Below are 17,099 nucleotides of genomic sequence, written 5' to 3' on the forward strand. Positions count from 1 at the left end.
GACAGCATTGCTGGAACGGTGCCTTATGTAAAGTAAGTGTAATCACATCATGACCTGTGTGCCTGTGTTTTAATGGTGTGCTTACATTAGTTTCCAGGCACTGGGGAAGCCGCCATGATCGCCAGACTTTATTTATAACAATAAATTATCCAGTAAGCATCTTATGGGCATGGATGACATCACCGTTTGAGTTTCCATCATTCTCCATCCTCGACTCAGGCATTGAGCTGGCTGGTGAAAAACTGTATTTACACAGGTTATTTTTATTTTAAATGTATTTATTTTCAAATTAAAATGCAAATGTTTCTGTAGACTTTTAGTTTTAAAAATAAAGATTGATAAATTGTCTTGAATCTTAAGGATCACGTGTGTCTTATCTGGTATGATCCGTGGCCTGAAAGGTAGCTATACCTATACTCAAATTTATTTTGTGCTTTTTAACCGTACCTCACACCCACAGCCAATTTAGAGTCATCGGTTAACATGACACGTACGTCTCTGGGCACCAGAGAACATGCAAACTCCTGCAGAAAGGCCCCAGCTGGGTTTCAAACTAGTAGCCTTGTAACGATGAGTTTGCAATGCAAGACAATGGAGGTGAGAGTGCATCTTCACCATTTCTATAGTAATTTTCCAGCTTGCGTAAATGACTCGGGATAAAAACGGTTCCTGCTACACCTTTTAAAACCGGCTGTGCAAGCCTGACAGGCAGATTGAGATTCCAGAAATGTCCGTTAAAGATCTTAGACAAGCAAAGCCTGTAGGAATGAGTCGGTGACCGAAATCTAAGTTATGTAGTTATCTAAATTCTAACTTGTTTACAAATGTGAAAGTTGTGAAACGTATGTCGATTTTTCAAATCAACGTATGTTTTTGAAACAACTTGAACATAATATATTGACAAGTAGATGTCCCACCTGATCACAGATCGGCCTAAAAAAAATTAATCAAGGGGATTAAAGGCAGCTCTTAATAGCAACTGTAGAAAGTTTCAGGTCCTTACTGTTTTCTCAAACAAAGAAACAAATTATATAAATAAATTTAAAATACTTTAGAGGATGAAGGTAGGGCTGTTTTTAGACATTTTAGGCATTTGATGAACTGGCATGGAGTGACGCTCTGATAAAAGACCAAACAGAAACATATTCCAAACATTTAACATCTTTACAATTATAAAAATGAAATAATAACAAGGACAGGAAATACAATTCCTCAGAGCTTCCACAGTCGCCGATGAATGACTCACAAAAATACTTGAATACAGTTCAGTGAGCCGTGTGTGTGTGTTTGTGTGTCCACAGTCTTCCAGCACTGAATTAAACAGCAGCATTCCTTTCACCTTTAAAATCAACAGTGGTCTTGGATCAGACGGCGTTGTGTACAAGTACGTCAAAACACAGCGTGTCTACAGCATAAACCTGAGACCAAGCAACGTGTCTACCAAGGATTCAGAAAGAACAATGCAACAACAATAAATGCATTTTTTGTTACCATAGTTGATCCTAAATGCAGTAGAAAACTCATTTTTAAGCCAGTTTGCACAATTTCTAGTATTCCTCAAACATACGTATCACCAAACGAGCCTCCTCACTCCACTGCACAACTCTTTACTATAAAACTGGGAAAGGAAATCCATGATTTAAGTTCAAATTAAAATAAAGGGATCACAGAAGCAAAACGTGAAGTAGGGTGCTCAGACATGTGGATACTGGCAGGGAGGATTCATTACCACCACCAACCCCTCACCGCGCAGTGAACCTTTATTAAAAAATTCAAACCGCATATCACTAAAAGACCAATTTTGCTTCAAGCCAAAACAAAAGTTCATGTGCTCCTTAAGTCTTGCATGTGGACACAAGGGTCCACAGGATGAATCCAGTACTGATGACTCAACTTCCAGGCTCTGACAGAATGTAGTTTGGCTCATTGTTCTGAGTCTCTCGTTTTTTTAGTTCTGTCTTTGGATTGCAGCCCAAACTCTGCAGAGCTTTTGCTCTTTGGCCTGGTTTCAGCTCTGATCATGAGATAGATAGGTTAGGAGCAGAGGCTCGGATCTTCTCCTCAAGTCTGATTGCAGATGGCCTGTATGGAGGAGACTTGTATGAAGATTTAAGGAATGAAGGCTTTTCCTTTAGCTCATGCTTCGACCCAACACGGTTGGAGTTGTTAAAGGGGTCCTCAAAGTCGTCATGTTGGATGTCCATGGCGCGGTTGCGTCTTTTAACCTTTTTTGCACACTGTACAATGCGCTTGTAGATGAGATAAAAGATCTCACAGATATTCAGGACGATGCAGAGGGCTGAAGCTCCGACCATGAAGTATGTAAAGACCTTTTTTTCAGTGGGGTGACCGATGTAGCAGTCCACAACGTTCGGGCAAGGCGACACTTCACACTTGACCAGCCTTGGCAGGTAGAAGCTGTTGTATATTCGGTGGAGGATATAGAGGAAGGCGATTTCAATGCCCGTCTTAGCAAAGAGGCTGATCAGGTAAGTCCACCATAAGCCGCCATGTTTCTTGCCCGTGTTGTTGTACAGCTTGGTGTTCTCACCATGCTTGGCCTTGTACTTGCGCTCACGGTCATCACGATACGCCACATGCATGACCACCATTAATGATGGACAGGTGACAAAGATGAGCTGCAAGGCCCATAGGCGGATGTGGGAGATGGGGAAGAAGTGATCATAGCAGACGTTGGCACAGCCGGGCTGCTTGGTGTTGCAGTCAAAGTCTTTCTGCTCGTCACCCCACACTCGTTCTGCTGCCACCACATACACCAACACCCTGAACACAAACACCACTGACAGCCAAAGACGCCCAAATGCCGTGGAGTATTTGTTCACCCCACTGAGGAGGGCTTGAAAGGTTTTCCAGTCCATGGTCTAGTCTGGCAGTTAAGTATCTTGGTAGCAGTTTCTCTTCAGACCTGGATGTGGTAAAATGAAGAATGGTTGAGCATATATTCACTATCACCTGAATTATCTGCTTTGAGACTCTGAACGTTAGTATTTGTGAGCTCTTACATACGAGGCTTTCTTTAAAAATAAAAACATTTTCTTACTTAAAAGGAAAAAATGGCACTGGATCTTGTAAAGCTGATTTTTATTTAAAAACAGCTCCCACTTCTAATCTATCAGTGCTACCAGAAGCACCCACAAACGCAATTATGAGGAGGATTCATGCCAGCTTGCTCAAAAAGGAAATAGCTGAGCCAACACTAACACACCCAGAGCTTATACACATAAAATGTACTTTTTGGAACTTTATAGTTAAACAGTTAAACATTAAAAGGAGATAAATAAGCACCAGTCCTATCATGTTAATTTGTTTATGAGTAGACGCGGGTTCTTGGAATCTTTACAGGTCTTTAAAAAAAGCCTTTTACGCACGGGCTGTCTTGGGTTTTGTTTAGTTTTTTGACTTTTTGGACACCGCGGCACGTACATGGCTCTTCTCATTCACCAGAGATAAATTACAGTTACGTAAATTACTCTACGAAAGTCAGCGAATCGATCACTCAGCCTGCGATCATTTCCAGCTTGCGCAAACGCGAAGTACATTTACGAAGTTTAAATGTCAAAATCGAGAGGAGGAAGAAAAAGGTTTTCACTAACCCAAGAAGTTTAATCCATAATTGTTCCAAACCGATGCAAGCACGTGTTTATTCCCCGATGATCTGTCGTTTCTTTTAGTTCGTTTGACTCCTTTAGTGCACAGACTTGGCTCTGCTCGCCAGGTAAGGGAGCGCAGTGCTGAGAAATGTCTTTGTGGGTGTGGTTAATACGAAAGACTAGAACTTACCCCCAGATTTTCCTCATCTCCCTCTCTCCATGTGCCTCTTGTTCGCCAAGACAGTATAAAAACTATCACAGGAACGAACTGCGTTGTTTCCGGGTAATTCTGGTAGGATTTGAAAATACGGGAGCAATCACCACACTTGGTTCAAATGTACTGGTGGCAATCTGGGGACCACCAGGAATCATTCTGAGGGTCTGAAGATCAGACTTATCATCACTTCACAATGAATAAGAGTCTTCTTCCACACACATGTACCTTCTGAGGTGTACCAATATTAATCTGACTGATTAAATCTCATCGAACAGCGTTAACGGGCATTAAACCCCTTCAATATATTACTTATTTATTTATTTTTCAAAGGGTTAAAAGGCAAAGCACTTAGCTTCATTTTTTATGTTTGAGGATTCCAAGAACAGGGTTTGCTGCCTTGCCTCAACTTGTTTCTGAGTGCTTAACAGAGTAGACTAAAAGGAGGACACACCCTAAGGTGAATACATTTTTTGTTGTTATGTGTGACTCTTCCTCTTCATGTTGAAACTTTCCCTACACTACCTTTTTTTTTTTTTCTTTTAACGAGGTTAAAGCAAAAGATTAGACTTTTGTTAGCGGGGAGATCTGTTTATATATTTGTTTGATTTGTGTTCTTTTCTTTGTAAATGAATCAGTTTTCTTCTTTCAAGGCTGAATATTGTGTTTCCTTTATGCTTTTCAAGCGTGTACTCTTCTCAGATAACAACTCACAAACTCCCAGAACGCTCAAGCTCCTCTTCATTGTAAGATCATAAGCTGCAGCTTTTGTCTCCTCTTTATCATCTGTAGGTTAAAAACTATTGTATTATTTTGCAGATGAAGATCCTGTCTGGAACATCCAATGTCTGTTTGTTTGAAATTCCAGGGCCTTGCTACAACTTGCCAGCTCTTGTGCTGAAAGCATTTGTATTCAGTCTTTTTTTATACAAATAATATAATACAATAATATAAGTCAGGTTTGTTTGTACTGTTTAGTATCACAAACACAATGCCCTAATGGGTTTGATACAGGCTCATAATAGCCATGGCTCCCCACCAAACACAAAAGTTAAAATAAGTCCAAGAAAAGTTCTCAGAAATCACATAAGTTCCTGTTCAGGTGTCACATGCACGGTGCAAAACCAAACCTGATCATCAAGTTAAGTTACTGTTACTCTTTGCACCTTGTAAACCGCTTAAAAGACAAAGATATAATAAGAACTGTGAACTGAGATGTGAATTACAATTCATTTATCCAGAACCAGGTGAAAATGTGCACAACCACAATTGTATATCTTTAAATGCTTTAGAAAGAACTTCCTTTACATATTCCAGTCTTGCATTCAAACAACAAACACCTTTGTGTCATTTTGTAAATGTAAAAGCAACACTAGATGCAGATTGTTGGAGTGGCGCTCTCTTTAAATGACATGGCTGAACTTTAGCTGTAGCTGAGCTTTTCAGGAAATCCTCTGAGGGCAGGGCAGCACAACATCAGCAATTCACAACTTAGATCAGTTCAGTGGACAAAAATTACATTCAATTCGGGGAGGGGTTAAAAAAAAAGAGTCTTCTAGACTTTAAATGAAGAACTAGTCAAGGCAGATGAGGCACGCCTGGAAAAATGCAGTCTGTGACTCAACCGTGGCAAGTCTTTACGTGAGAGGCTAAAACAACAGGATAAACACTCTGGTTGTGATGAAAGTAAGGAAACAGAACACAGGAAATTGGTGGAAGATGAGAAGATACACCAGGGAAGGTCTGATGATGAGGCTCATTAAAGAAAAGACCCACACAAACAGACCACATAGAACAAGCACAGAACAGAGCTGAGCATAAAGTTGCTCTAAATTTCAGTGCTAGTTTATATTACACAACACTTTATGTGACGAAGGTTAATAAAGAAATTATTGGGTTATTGTCATCACCATAAAATATCAACTATCAAAGGTCCACATTCGTCTTGTGCCTTTTCCCTTGTGGAAGGATCCTCTAAAAAATCTCGGATTAATTTATGTTAAGCCAAATCATGACTGGTCACACTGCTTCAGGAAAACCTGCATTGTTCCATGACAGGAAAACATTATGGCCTTAACTACAGTTACTCTCATTTCTAATGCATCTAACTGTGCTGGACCTGGTGGGAAACAACCACCTATTCCAAAGTTTCTCCCACCAAAAGCCCCAAACTCAACAACAGCAAGTTAAATATATAAGACAATGTAAACTTGCAAATATTCTCATTTGTGGCAGACGGTACCAGTGAGTTTTGGGGGGCATTAGTCAAATAATCTCAACTACTTAAGATTCTCTCAATCAATATTTAATTCATCTCTAGATGGGCCCGACAAGGACCTCCGGCAGCCTGGAGAATATTTCTGAAAGTTCAGGTAATTTTAAGGATCGCTTGACCTAAGTCATGCACACACATACCAAAACAAAATTTTCTACTTAGTGCATATGTTACATGAACATGCAGTACAAATCTGTCATATTTCTAATGCCAAACCACAGTGAAGGTGAAAGTGGGTTTCCTGAATGTTATTACGATAATCTACAGACCTCACGGGTAATTTTTGAAAAGAGTGTCTACTAAAATACACTTTAACAGTTCCAGTTAAACATTCACGTCTACATGTCTCAATGAGAGCAAAAAACTCTCTCCTTAGATCTACTTCATCTCTCTTACAGTGTAAATACTGAAGCTGTCCATTCAGAATAGCAAATTCCTGTGCTGGGTGGATCCACACGTCAGCAGGGATGAAACAAACCGAGGAGTGGGAGGTTCCTGCTCTGCCCGTTTTAAAGTACCAATCAACTGTAAAAAGTTATGAGGGCGCTGCTCATGGCAACAAAGCAATTTGTGCAGCCAATGAGAGAGGACCTTATGAAACACACGGATGAAGGAAGAAAACAAGAGAAGAAAGTCTGACGCCTTAGTCCAACCACAGAACCTCTAATCCTTTTCTGGACAGGCCGTCTGCTTTACATTGTTCTGCATGGGAAGATTATCTGTTTACTGGAACTACAGCTCTCATTCTGAAGTTAATACAGTATATGCTGCAGTGTGTGGACCTCTAGGACAACCCTGGACTAATAAAAACACACTCAAAATGCAAAATTATAATCTTTAATGAAAAAGAATCACAACAAAACTGCATCTCAGTGCAGTGAAATATAAACACCCTGATATCACTGACTGCTCTTTGTTCTCTACTGCATGTACACAGGAAATACAGAAAGTAAAATGCACCAACTTTCCAACCTTTTGATAAATAATGAAAAATACAGTTCACCAAGAGTCTAACACACGTGTCTGAGTCAGAGGGAAAGACTGCACACAGTTTGAACCAAACATCTTGAGGCTGGGCAAGAGCAGAGGGAAAATCTTACACACAAAGCCACATGTGTTTGTAAAACCTTACTCGCCAAACCAGCGAGTGACTCATGTATTTGATCTCAAGGCTCAGTTGGACACCGCTTTGCACAAATTGTTTTTTATTCTCCGCAAGGGCTAAAGAAATGTAAACCGTAAAATAAGTCCCTACAGCAGAGAGGAGTGCAGAATTTAAACTTTTAAAACCACATAGAATAAACTACACTGCAGTTCAGTCTCTGAGAAGAAGAAAAATCTTCTGTCAAGTCTTTTAAGGAAGTTGCTGTAGAATGACGAGATGTCCCATGTCTTTTTCATAAAGTCTGTGTAATGTTCTCAGTATCTCAAGATACGACGACATAGTACTTCTTTTCAGTGGTGCCTCGTTCCGCTGACTTTAGAGCATTTGCCTCCATCAGTTTGCTTCCGCTGGACATTGAGTGGGTGATGACCTGACGAGAGTGATGGGCTGAGCTCAGAAACTCATGGCAGCGTTTTCCGACTAGGTAGAGGATTTCAAAAAAGGAGAGGAGGATGCAGGCCAAGCTGGTGACCACCATGAAGATGGTGAAGATTCTTTTCTCAGTAGGCCGAGAGATGAAGCAATCCACCGTGTTGGGGCAGGGAACCTGTGCACACTTAATGAGACTGGGGAAGCTGTAGCCCTCGTACATGTGGTAAACGAGGAAGACGAAGGTGGCGTCCACGCCTATTTTGAAGACCAAAGTCAGGATATAGGTCCACCACAGGCCTCCACGCTTCTTGCCCGTGTTTGGGTAGAGACGCTTGCAGTTCTCGCCATACTTTAGCTGGTTTTTCCGTTCTCGGTCCTCCCTGTAGGCGACGTGCATCACCACCAGGAATGAGGGGCAGGTGACGAAGATAAGCTGGAGGGCCCACAGGCGCACATGGGAGACGGGGAAGAAGTGGTCAAAGCAGACATTATGGCAGCCGGGCTGATTTGTGTTGCATGTGAAGTCTTTCTGTTCATCTCCCCACACCTTTTCTGCTGCCACCACAAACACCATAATTCTGAAGAGAAAAACAACAGAGAGCCACACTCTGCCGAAGGCTGTGGAGTATTTGTTCACTCCGCTGAGGAGGCCCTGGAGAACTACCCAATTCATGATGACTTTTGTTCACAGTCTGTCTTCTCTTGCAGCTGATGGAAGAGAGAGGCAGCCGTTGGTGGAACAGACCAACGTGAGGGATGAACTAGCCTAAAACAAGAAGAAAACGCAGTCGAGTCACAAATGCATAAAAAGGGAGAAGAAACAAAGTGTGGAGGAGCTGGGTCATAAGCGTACACGTTTGCGTGTTTACACGGATTTGGGGCAACAGTGAAATACACAAATCCGTGTAACGTGAGCAGAAAAGAGACTAAAAACGTATACAGTGTGTTTTCAGTTGCCAAACGTCTGACTTTGGCAATCATCTGCGTGCGGAGTCTCAATCCGTCAAGTCAAACCAGACTTTCCACTTCACACAGTTTTAACAGTTAACGCGCAATAGCGCAAACCAAAGTAGACAACAAGCACTAAAAACTCACTGAAACAAACTCGCTTTAATATCTGAGCAACTCCTTTACACATGTCTGTGAATACTCACAGTTTAAACCCAGATGTCGCGGTTCAAAGTCGGAGCGCAGGAGCGGAGTTTGGACGAACCTCTCCGATGACACTCTCGGAACATTTCCCGACAGGATGGGAGTGGAAGGGGCGGAGTCGCTCGTCTGCCTCGAGCTCAGTGTGTTCAGGTGAAATAACTGCTCCACCTAGAACGTGTTCAGTCATGGGGAGTTACTTTGGCTGCTTTGAAATATGCAACAATAATTCCGCTGCAACTTTTTTCCTCCTCGCTGTTATTGTTTTAGAAGACTAATTAAAAATCAGTGATGTGGTGGATCCTGTTCAGCTGGGAAACAAGCTTAAGCAGAGACAGGCAACAGGCACAAGTTAAGGTAAACTGAAAGAATGCAGATGTCTATTTACACTGTCTGCTGCACATTTGTGCTAATTTGCAGTTTTTTTATCTGCATATTTGCTAAATAACGTTTCCCGAACAAAAGTCATTTCAACATTAAAATTTTCTGTAACACCAAACGTCTACTTTTATTCTTGCTCTAAAGGTCTTTACATTAGAGTTAGATTTATTTAAGCATATTATGCCTAATTTGCATATTACTCTTTGCTTTATATTTTGCAGTTCACATTAGATATTCCTGGATTGGAAGAAGCCCCCTCTACTTTTGTGAGGGGCAGCCAAACGGAGGAAAGTGACCTTTAAAGGGAGGATGGTCTTTAAGTGAGTTGCACTAAAACCCAGGTTAACATTAATTGGGATTATTTGAATCATGCAAGAATAAAATTACGGAGCATATTAGGTCCCTTTAACCTTGCAAAACCATACAACAGTAAATACGTGCAAAAAAATGGTGTTCACTGTGGAGCTTTGGATAGGTAAGCAGATAAGACAAAGAAACACGTTTCATTATAAAATGAGTTTATTGAAATATTTACATGGCAGAAGATCTGGTTTCAAAATACAAAACAGCAAAAGGTCATCTTGCTCTCAGACATGTGCCGCTTTCTCTCACACACACACACACACACACACACACACACACACACACACACACACACACACTGCTTTTTGTTCACACATACTCTCCACAGTCCGAGATGATCACTTTCTGCTTCGGTTTTCCGTCTTTGGTTCCCTGAGCCTGCAGAGAGAAAACAACAACAAGTTATCTGACATGACACGATCGTTCACTGTCAGTCCTTTAAATGGTAAATGGTCTGTATTTGTATAGCGCTTTACTAGTCCCTAAGGACCCCAAAGCACTTTACACAACCAGTCATCCACCCATTCACACACTGGTGATGGCAAGCTACATTGTAGCCACAGCCACCCTGGGGCGCACTGACAGAGGCAACGCTGCCGGACACTGGCGCCACCGGGCCCTCTGACCACCACCAGTAAGCAACGGGTGAAGTGTCTCGCCCAAGGACACAACGACCGAGACTGTCCAAGCCGGGACTCGAACCGGCAATCTTCCGTTTACAAGGCGAACTCCCAACTCTTGAGCCACGATTTAAAAGTGACATGGACAGTAGTAGACAGTAGTCCAAGCTGTCTCTGCAGATCATTCCAGAAACAGGGAGCCACACGTTTGAAAGTGTTGTTGTCCGATTCTGTTCTGAATGTTGTGAGAGATTTTTTTCCCCACTCTATACTAGTATACTGAATATTGCACCCCCATATTCAACATCCTTTGCTCTCCACCATCTCTCCTCTGCACATGTCCAAAACATCTCAGCATCGCTTCCTTAACTTTGTCTCCAAGCTGCACAACCTGAGCTGTTCCTGAGAATTTTCTAAACAGAAGGTCATGTCCTGTCCACCACTGAAACACTCCAGATGCAAAATGAAGGCGTGAAAAGGCGAAACAAAACTGTGCTGGAGAGGTCTGTGCACCCATCCGGTGCATTCCCAGGTTTATGGAGCACAAATACTGGTGTATATTGAAAAAGAACAGTTTTTTCTTAACAAAAACCTTTTCAAAGTGAAACAGCAGCCTACACCATTATAAAGAAAACTCCTACTGCAGCTTTGACCCTTACCTCCATTGCCCTGAGTACATCCATCCCCTCCACCAGCTCTCCAAACACCACATGTTTGCCATCCAACCAGTCCGTTTTGTCAGTGGTGAGGAAGAACTGAGAGCCGTTTGTGTTTGACCCAGAGTTCGCCATGGAGAGTTGCCCTGTGTGCATAGGAGACAACAGTTAGTCAGTCAGCCCTGCCTGAGCCTAGTTCTGCTCGAGGTTGCTTCCTATTAAAAAGTAGTTATTCCTTTCCACTTTCATCAGGTGCTGCACATAGGGGATCATCAGATTTTGGGGGTTTAGATCAAATACTGTAGCCATAAACAATCTGCTTTAGTGAATTGGCAGCATTTCAATAAAACTAGCTTCAACTCCATCCATCCATTCGCTTCCGCTTGTCCCTTTTCAGGGTCGCGGGAGCCTATCCCAGCTGTCGTAGGGCGAGAGGCGGGGTACACCCTGGACAGGTCGCCAGTCTGTCGCAGGGCTAACACACAGGGACAGACAACCATTCGCACTCACATTCACACCTATGGGCAATTTAGATTAATCAATTAACCTATCCCCAATAAGTGCATGTCTTTGGTGGGAGGAAGCCGGAGTAACCGGAGAGAACCCACGCAAACACGGGGAGAACGTGCAAACTCCACACAGAAAGCCCCCGGCCTGATGGTGGAGTTGAACTCGGGACCTTCTTGCTGTGCGGCAACAGTGCTAACCACCGTGCCAACCAGCACATTCAACTGAATGTGGAAAATATGTTGTTACAATATGTCTGCACAAAGTCTGTGATAACATTACCAGTATTGCAATGATAAAACGTGTGTATTAGCTATACAGCCCTATTGTTCTTCTTTATCAGGTCCAGTCTGCTCGCATAAGCACCAAACACTGAATAGCCTCGATCCACTCAATCACCAAAAGTAAAAGAATTCAAACATGCTTTTACTGAATGAGGTCAGAAATCTGAGGGTAAATACATGCCACGAGTAAATAAAATAGCTTTTCTTATTCACTGTGGATTTTGCAATGTTCGTTCTGCACGTTCATATAACAGTGATGAAGAAATTAAGATTTATCAGTCATCTCTCATCATGCCTTTTGTGCAGAACCTGCCAACATATAGCAGTGCTGATAACCCAAACAAAAACCTAGAGCACCATGATAGCTGGGTAGCATTCTTCGTGTTATTCCTATTTGACAGGGAATGCGCACGTTAACACGCTAATAAAAATATAAGACTCTTGAAGTTACATATTTAGCCTCTCAGCAGGTAACAAAAAGTTATAGATTAGAAGTGGCACTACGAATATTACAGTAACACACCTGCCAGGTTACAAGTGTTCACAGATCGAGTTTGTCACTGAGATACGTCTTCCATGTAGGATTTATTACTGCAAACTGTGAGCTATTCCAGTATTTACTTTCCTTTAGTCAGTGTTTTGAGTGGGTTGTGCCTACATAGTTAATCATGTAGCCTGCAAAGTACTTTAAAAAGAACTCATTCTCATCTATAACGCTAACTTTAGAAATGCCTTTGCGTCAGTAAAGTTCAAAAAATCCACCGGTAAGGTTCATTCTTCGTTAAGGCATTACTGTAGTTTTCAGGCTAATAATCCTGAAGTGCCAGAATTACACTTAATGCCATTTATGTTAAATGGTAATTGACAGTAGTGTTAGTTTAAATAAGTGTTAATTAAAAGTCAGATAAAAAGATCATTACAGCAGCTCTTAGTTACGATGGTATGAGAAAAGTGGTGAGAAAAGTAAGTTTGTCATGAATTAGATCCCACTTGTTTGACTCGTGTGAATGCGATTGGACGATGGACTGATCTGTTACATTCGCTAACCTGTGACTGAATTCTTGGCACAAGTCTGTCAGCGAGTTATTTGTGTTTCCTCACTCGATTTATGAGTTTTCAGCTACATATGCAAAGAACTCCAAATGTCAGCAACAGCTCTTCAGTCGTGCCACGTCGCTTTTCAACGCTTTAGCAATCACAGGTTTGAAACAAAAATGCTGGCGTGTCCAATCCGGTCGTAGGAACAGGAAGTACGAGCCAACACACCTTTGTCTTTTGTTGCGCTTCTGACGTAAATCACAAAAGAAATGATTCACACTGAAAGACCCATTTTTCCAGTGTTAACACTAATTACACAAGCAACTGTAGCTGTTTTTTTTAAACTGGAAGATATAGACATACCTCTCCAGTACTGACATGTCATAAAAAAGCTACATCAGCTAAAAACCAGGAGCCTTGTTGACATGCTTCACTGCACCTTCTCAGAACAGTATAAACGACTGCTCACCTGGAGCTGTGTGTTTAAGGACAAAGTTTTCATCATCAAACTTCCGGCCATAGATGGACTTCCCGCCGGTGCCGTTGTGGTTGGTGAAGTCGCCTCCTTGGCACATAAACTGAGGGATGATGCGGTGGAAGCTGCTGCCCTTGTAGCCGAAGCCCTTTTCGTGAGTGCACAAGCAGCGGAAGTTCTCTAAAATTAAAGAGAAGAGTTACTCTAACAGATAACACAGGTTTCTTTCTACACACATGGAGACCAGTTCAGAAAAAGAGGAAAAATTTGGGATTTGTAGCATATACACATACACACCTGCTGTCATGGGAACAATGTCAGCCCGGAGCAGGAAGCGCAGTCTCCCTGCTGGCTTGTTGCCGATCTTTATGTCCATGTAGACCTGAGGATTTACTCTGCCCTTTTTAGCCGGAGGCTCACCCTGCAAGAACAAATTACCGCCTCACATCTTAACAGATTTATAGAGGGAAGACCTCACAGAGACACAGATTAGAAGTGAAATCCTCTCACCTCCTGAGCTGTAGTTTGGGGTGTTTCTCCAGCTGCTGCCTCCGCCTCAGCTTCTTCCACGGTCTTCCCAGAAAACTTTTTCAACCAGTCATCATCCGACCACACTGCAGGAAAGGCAGACTTAAAGTTACAACTGCAATTGTTTTTTTAAAGAGACAAACAAAATGTATGAAGTGTTTGTTATTCACCTGGTCGAGAAGAACCTTCTTTGATTCTCATGGGTTTGGCGATATTGACGCGGACAGTCCTTCCAAAAAGTTCAGACTCATTCTAGAGGAATAAAAAAACATTTTAACAATAATCAAGCAGATAATTTTGTTTAAAATTACAAGGTTTTTGACAGAGTGAAGTTATCTGTGAGTGTCTGCATAACAACCATACTAAGAGCTGCTCCAGATCTCAGACTACTAAGGAAACCTGCTTCGGTGCTTCCTTTAATACCTAATTTAGCAGATGATACACTAGACTGTCCTTTATGACACTTAATGAAAACAAATGATCAGGTGACTGCCGTGTTTTCAATCATGTGCCACGACTTTCTAATATTTAGGGTCGTGGTGGGGTCGGAGACTATCCCCGTTGTCATAGGGTGGGAGGCGGGGTACACCCCGGACAGGTCAGCAGGCTGTCCAATTGATTGATTGGTAAAAGGGTCCTTTTGATGCTGTTTTTTGGCTATTCAATGGGAATAACGTCTCTGGTCTAGCAGTTATATGAGAAACTTACCATGTTATCAATAGCTGCTGCAGCATCCTGCAGAAGATGAGAAAGAAGCCATAAATAGGCTATGAGGACAGAAATATGTTTCTCCTGAAGTCACCAATAACCATTCAAATGTCTCACTTTGGTAAATTCCCAGCTCTTAAAACTGCAAGATGCAGATGAACACTAATTAATGACTAATACCCAAGTTAATACTAAGTGATGATGCCACGCCAGAGAACAAACAAAACTACTTCAACAAGGAAGTGGAAGATCATATTAAGATTTAATACAATGTAATTTTTCATTTAAATAAAAGTATACAGAGCAAGATCATCATGTGCAGAAAATAATCTGTGATTGGGTCATTTTACCTCAGTTCATCAAATTAAAACAACAACAACAAAAAAAGATGGATATTTCAAAAATGAGAGAGAACATCAAACTTTTTTGATATAATATGAACACAAACTTCCTCTTCCTAAAAGCAATGACTTGGATTTGGTAGGTAGTGTCATACCTGTGGAATTACACACTCGAGATGAATGAAAATGTGTTTTCGTAATATGGGTAAACCATTCACCTAATGTGAACCCTGGCCTTAAAGATACTATGTGCCTTACTGGGGATTTATGCTTCAGTGTGAAATATTATAACTGCAAACCCCTTTGAAACCCTACATCCTAACCTACAGCATAACATGATGTCCAGCTCCCACAAAATCTAACTACATGTGGGGTCGATGCAGCCCACAGCTACTGTGAGTGGCCTGCCGCCGTCAAGCAAGGAGGGCGATGGCTGAAACTATCAGAGTGGATGTGAGAGAATGTACAAAGAAGTGGAAGAACTGCCCCTTAAAAAAAATGATCATACGAAAGCACAAGGACCCAGGAGAAAAGTAAGCAAGATTTTTAATGACAGCAGGGACCTGACATTTTGCATAATCATTATTAAAAATAAATTTTTGCCTGGAATTTTTTTTCAGGAAAATCTGACCTGACATAGAATGACCCAACGATATTTGTTCCACTGCTGTATCATTTACATAATACCATTAATAGGCTAATATTAGCACACTGTAGGATGTATACGCCGGACTCACCTCTGCAAGCTCAAATTCGATGAATGCAAAACCTCTGTGCTTCTCTGAAAATGTAAAGCACAAGACAAAGCGAACACTTTCATCTTGTGCTGCTGCAGGGTTTACTGTCAATCGTGGTTAAAACGGTCCTGATCTTACCCGTTTCATAGTCCAGCGGGATCTGGATGTCGATGATGTCTCCAAAGGGAATAAAGGCAGCATGGAGCACCTTCTCATCCACCTCTTCTGCTAAACCACCTGACATAAACACGCATTTTTAAGATCCGCATTCCAAAAAAGGGAAAAACATTTTAAACAAATACAGTGTCGAGAGCTGGGATAACGGACAGCATTTAAATGCCGGGTTAAACGTGAGCTCATTTTTCGGGCTAAACTTCGCTTTCGCGCGTCTTTGTCGTGTTCCTGACATGCGCAGAATTACTGTTACGATACAGATTTATAATACAGTCGTAAACTCGTAAGCTACATACACTCAAACAGCGAAAATTTAACAAAAACGGCCATAACGTACCCACATACAACACCCGCTTGTTAGCCGCCATATTGGATTTAACCCTTCAACTTTGAACCCAGCAGCTTCCTATTGGTGGAGAGAACCCGAACTAAAACAGGCAGCCTCAGATTAGTGAACTCTACCGCCCCCTGTTGGAGGAATCTCCCATTATTACCAATAAACTGAATTTTACTTCAATTTGGATTTAAATATTTGTAGTTTTAAAGCCACGATGCAATCTGATCTTTGCTTTGATTTTTTTTTAAATTAATCTATTTTTGTCCAAGACCGTCCCGCTTAGTTATCAAGCCTATGTAATCAAATTACAGGAAATAAGTAACTTTTATCAGCCTGGGTCACACTTGAAAAGTGCTATTAAATCATAGTTACATTCCCATGGATTACTTTTTTGTTTCTCTTTAAACTGCCACTTTAAATTGGTGTAGAGGGAAGATGTTAAACCATTTTATCACTGGGTTCCTCGAAACAAGTGAAGAAACCCTTACAGGCAAGATGTCTGTGAAGGTTCTCAGTCATTGCCTTACAGGCAAGCTTCCATGTTAGTAAGCCAAAAATAAAATCATTTGATGTGGGTACAGATTTGATTAAATAAAGGCACGAGCAACAACTTACAGTTCACAGTGTAAAAACAATGGAGCATAACTTGGTAAGATTGCTTAGTGGCAAAAACAAGAGCAAAGCAGAAATTTAATGGCAGCATCCAACGTGAAGGCCGAGTCAAAACATACTCCGAGGTTTCCAATAGAAGACTTAGCAAAAATGGCAAGAGGACCTAGAGTTTCCATTACGTTGGGCATAAAATTCGTAAAGGCTCCTGTTTTCTCTTCATTAACTTTTAATAGAGTCAAACCAATTTCCACATGTCTCTTCTAAATCAAATATTTTCTCTCTGCCTGAAACCAGTCCTTTAATCCGTCAGAGAAATTAATCACAAATAGTAGAAAACAATTGCAAACTTCACAAATCCTCAAAACTGTTAATAGGACAAGCTAAAGATAGAGTTTGACATTTTACTACAACCTTTTAATTCTTTGCAAAATTTGCATTTTCAGAAGTAATGTGTAAGCACTACAAAGCCACTTTGACAGTTTCCCCACTGGATCATTTGAATATAGGGAAACGTTTCCTAACTTTTTTCCTTCTTTTTGATTAAATGCTAAA

At 41.3% G+C, this 17,099-nt stretch overlaps 4 protein-coding genes across 5 annotated transcripts in view; 1 reads left to right on the top strand and 3 right to left on the bottom strand.

Annotated features, from left to right (window-relative positions):
- The window catches only part of hmgcl (3-hydroxy-3-methylglutaryl-CoA lyase), a 4,363-nt gene extending 4,010 nt beyond the window's left edge, over positions 1–353 (top strand). Inside the window, exon 9 of the mRNA XM_084915019.1 lies at positions 1–353. This exon is cut by the window's left edge and continues 290 nt beyond it. The gene's annotated coding sequence lies outside the window, so the exon portion shown is untranslated.
- The window catches only part of gjb3 (gap junction protein beta 3), a 3,882-nt gene extending 92 nt beyond the window's left edge, over positions 1–3,790 (bottom strand). Inside the window, exons 1-2 of the mRNA XM_084915020.1 lie at positions 3,615–3,790; positions 1–2,926 (exon numbers count right to left, since the gene is read on the bottom strand). The exon at positions 1–2,926 is cut by the window's left edge and continues 92 nt beyond it. Of these exons, the coding sequence (XP_084771146.1) occupies positions 2,019–2,879 (861 nt within the window). The 5' untranslated portion in view covers positions 2,880–2,926; positions 3,615–3,790 and the 3' untranslated portion in view covers positions 1–2,018. The remainder of the gene's footprint in view (positions 2,927–3,614) is intronic.
- A 1,644-nt stretch (positions 3,791–5,434) lies between these two features.
- On the bottom strand, positions 5,435–9,059 carry gjb10 (gap junction protein beta 10). The gene is made up of 2 exons (XM_084914787.1): positions 8,792–9,059; positions 5,435–8,403 (listed from the first exon to the last, which is right to left on the bottom strand). Exon 2 carries the CDS (start codon positions 8,308–8,310, stop codon positions 7,528–7,530), a length of 783 nt encoding a protein of 260 aa, XP_084770913.1. The 5' UTR covers positions 8,311–8,403; positions 8,792–9,059; the 3' UTR covers positions 5,435–7,527.
- A 609-nt stretch (positions 9,060–9,668) lies between these two features.
- Positions 9,669–16,016, bottom strand: ppie (peptidylprolyl isomerase E (cyclophilin E)). 2 transcript variants are annotated; one of them, XM_084914785.1, is made up of 10 exons: positions 15,936–16,016; positions 15,563–15,661; positions 15,425–15,468; positions 14,347–14,373; positions 13,809–13,890; positions 13,621–13,724; positions 13,408–13,531; positions 13,105–13,290; positions 10,810–10,952; positions 9,669–9,908 (listed from the first exon to the last, which is right to left on the bottom strand). In XM_084914785.1, the coding sequence occupies exons 1-10, from the start codon at positions 15,964–15,966 to the stop codon at positions 9,840–9,842; spliced, it is 909 nt and encodes a 302-aa protein (XP_084770911.1). In that variant the 5' UTR covers positions 15,967–16,016; the 3' UTR covers positions 9,669–9,839. The 2 variants fall into 2 exon arrangements, with proteins under 2 accessions (XP_084770911.1, XP_084770912.1); XM_084914786.1 differs by lacking the exon at positions 15,936–16,016 and adding an exon at positions 15,752–15,924.
- Between the last annotated feature and the right edge of the window lie 1,083 nt (positions 16,017–17,099).

Source organism: Perissodus microlepis, chromosome 19 (assembly GCF_051167445.1).
Source record: "Perissodus microlepis isolate ML-2025 ecotype Zambia chromosome 19, ASM5116744v1, whole genome shotgun sequence".
In the NCBI taxonomy this organism is placed as follows: Eukaryota; Metazoa; Chordata; class Actinopteri; order Cichliformes; family Cichlidae; genus Perissodus; species Perissodus microlepis.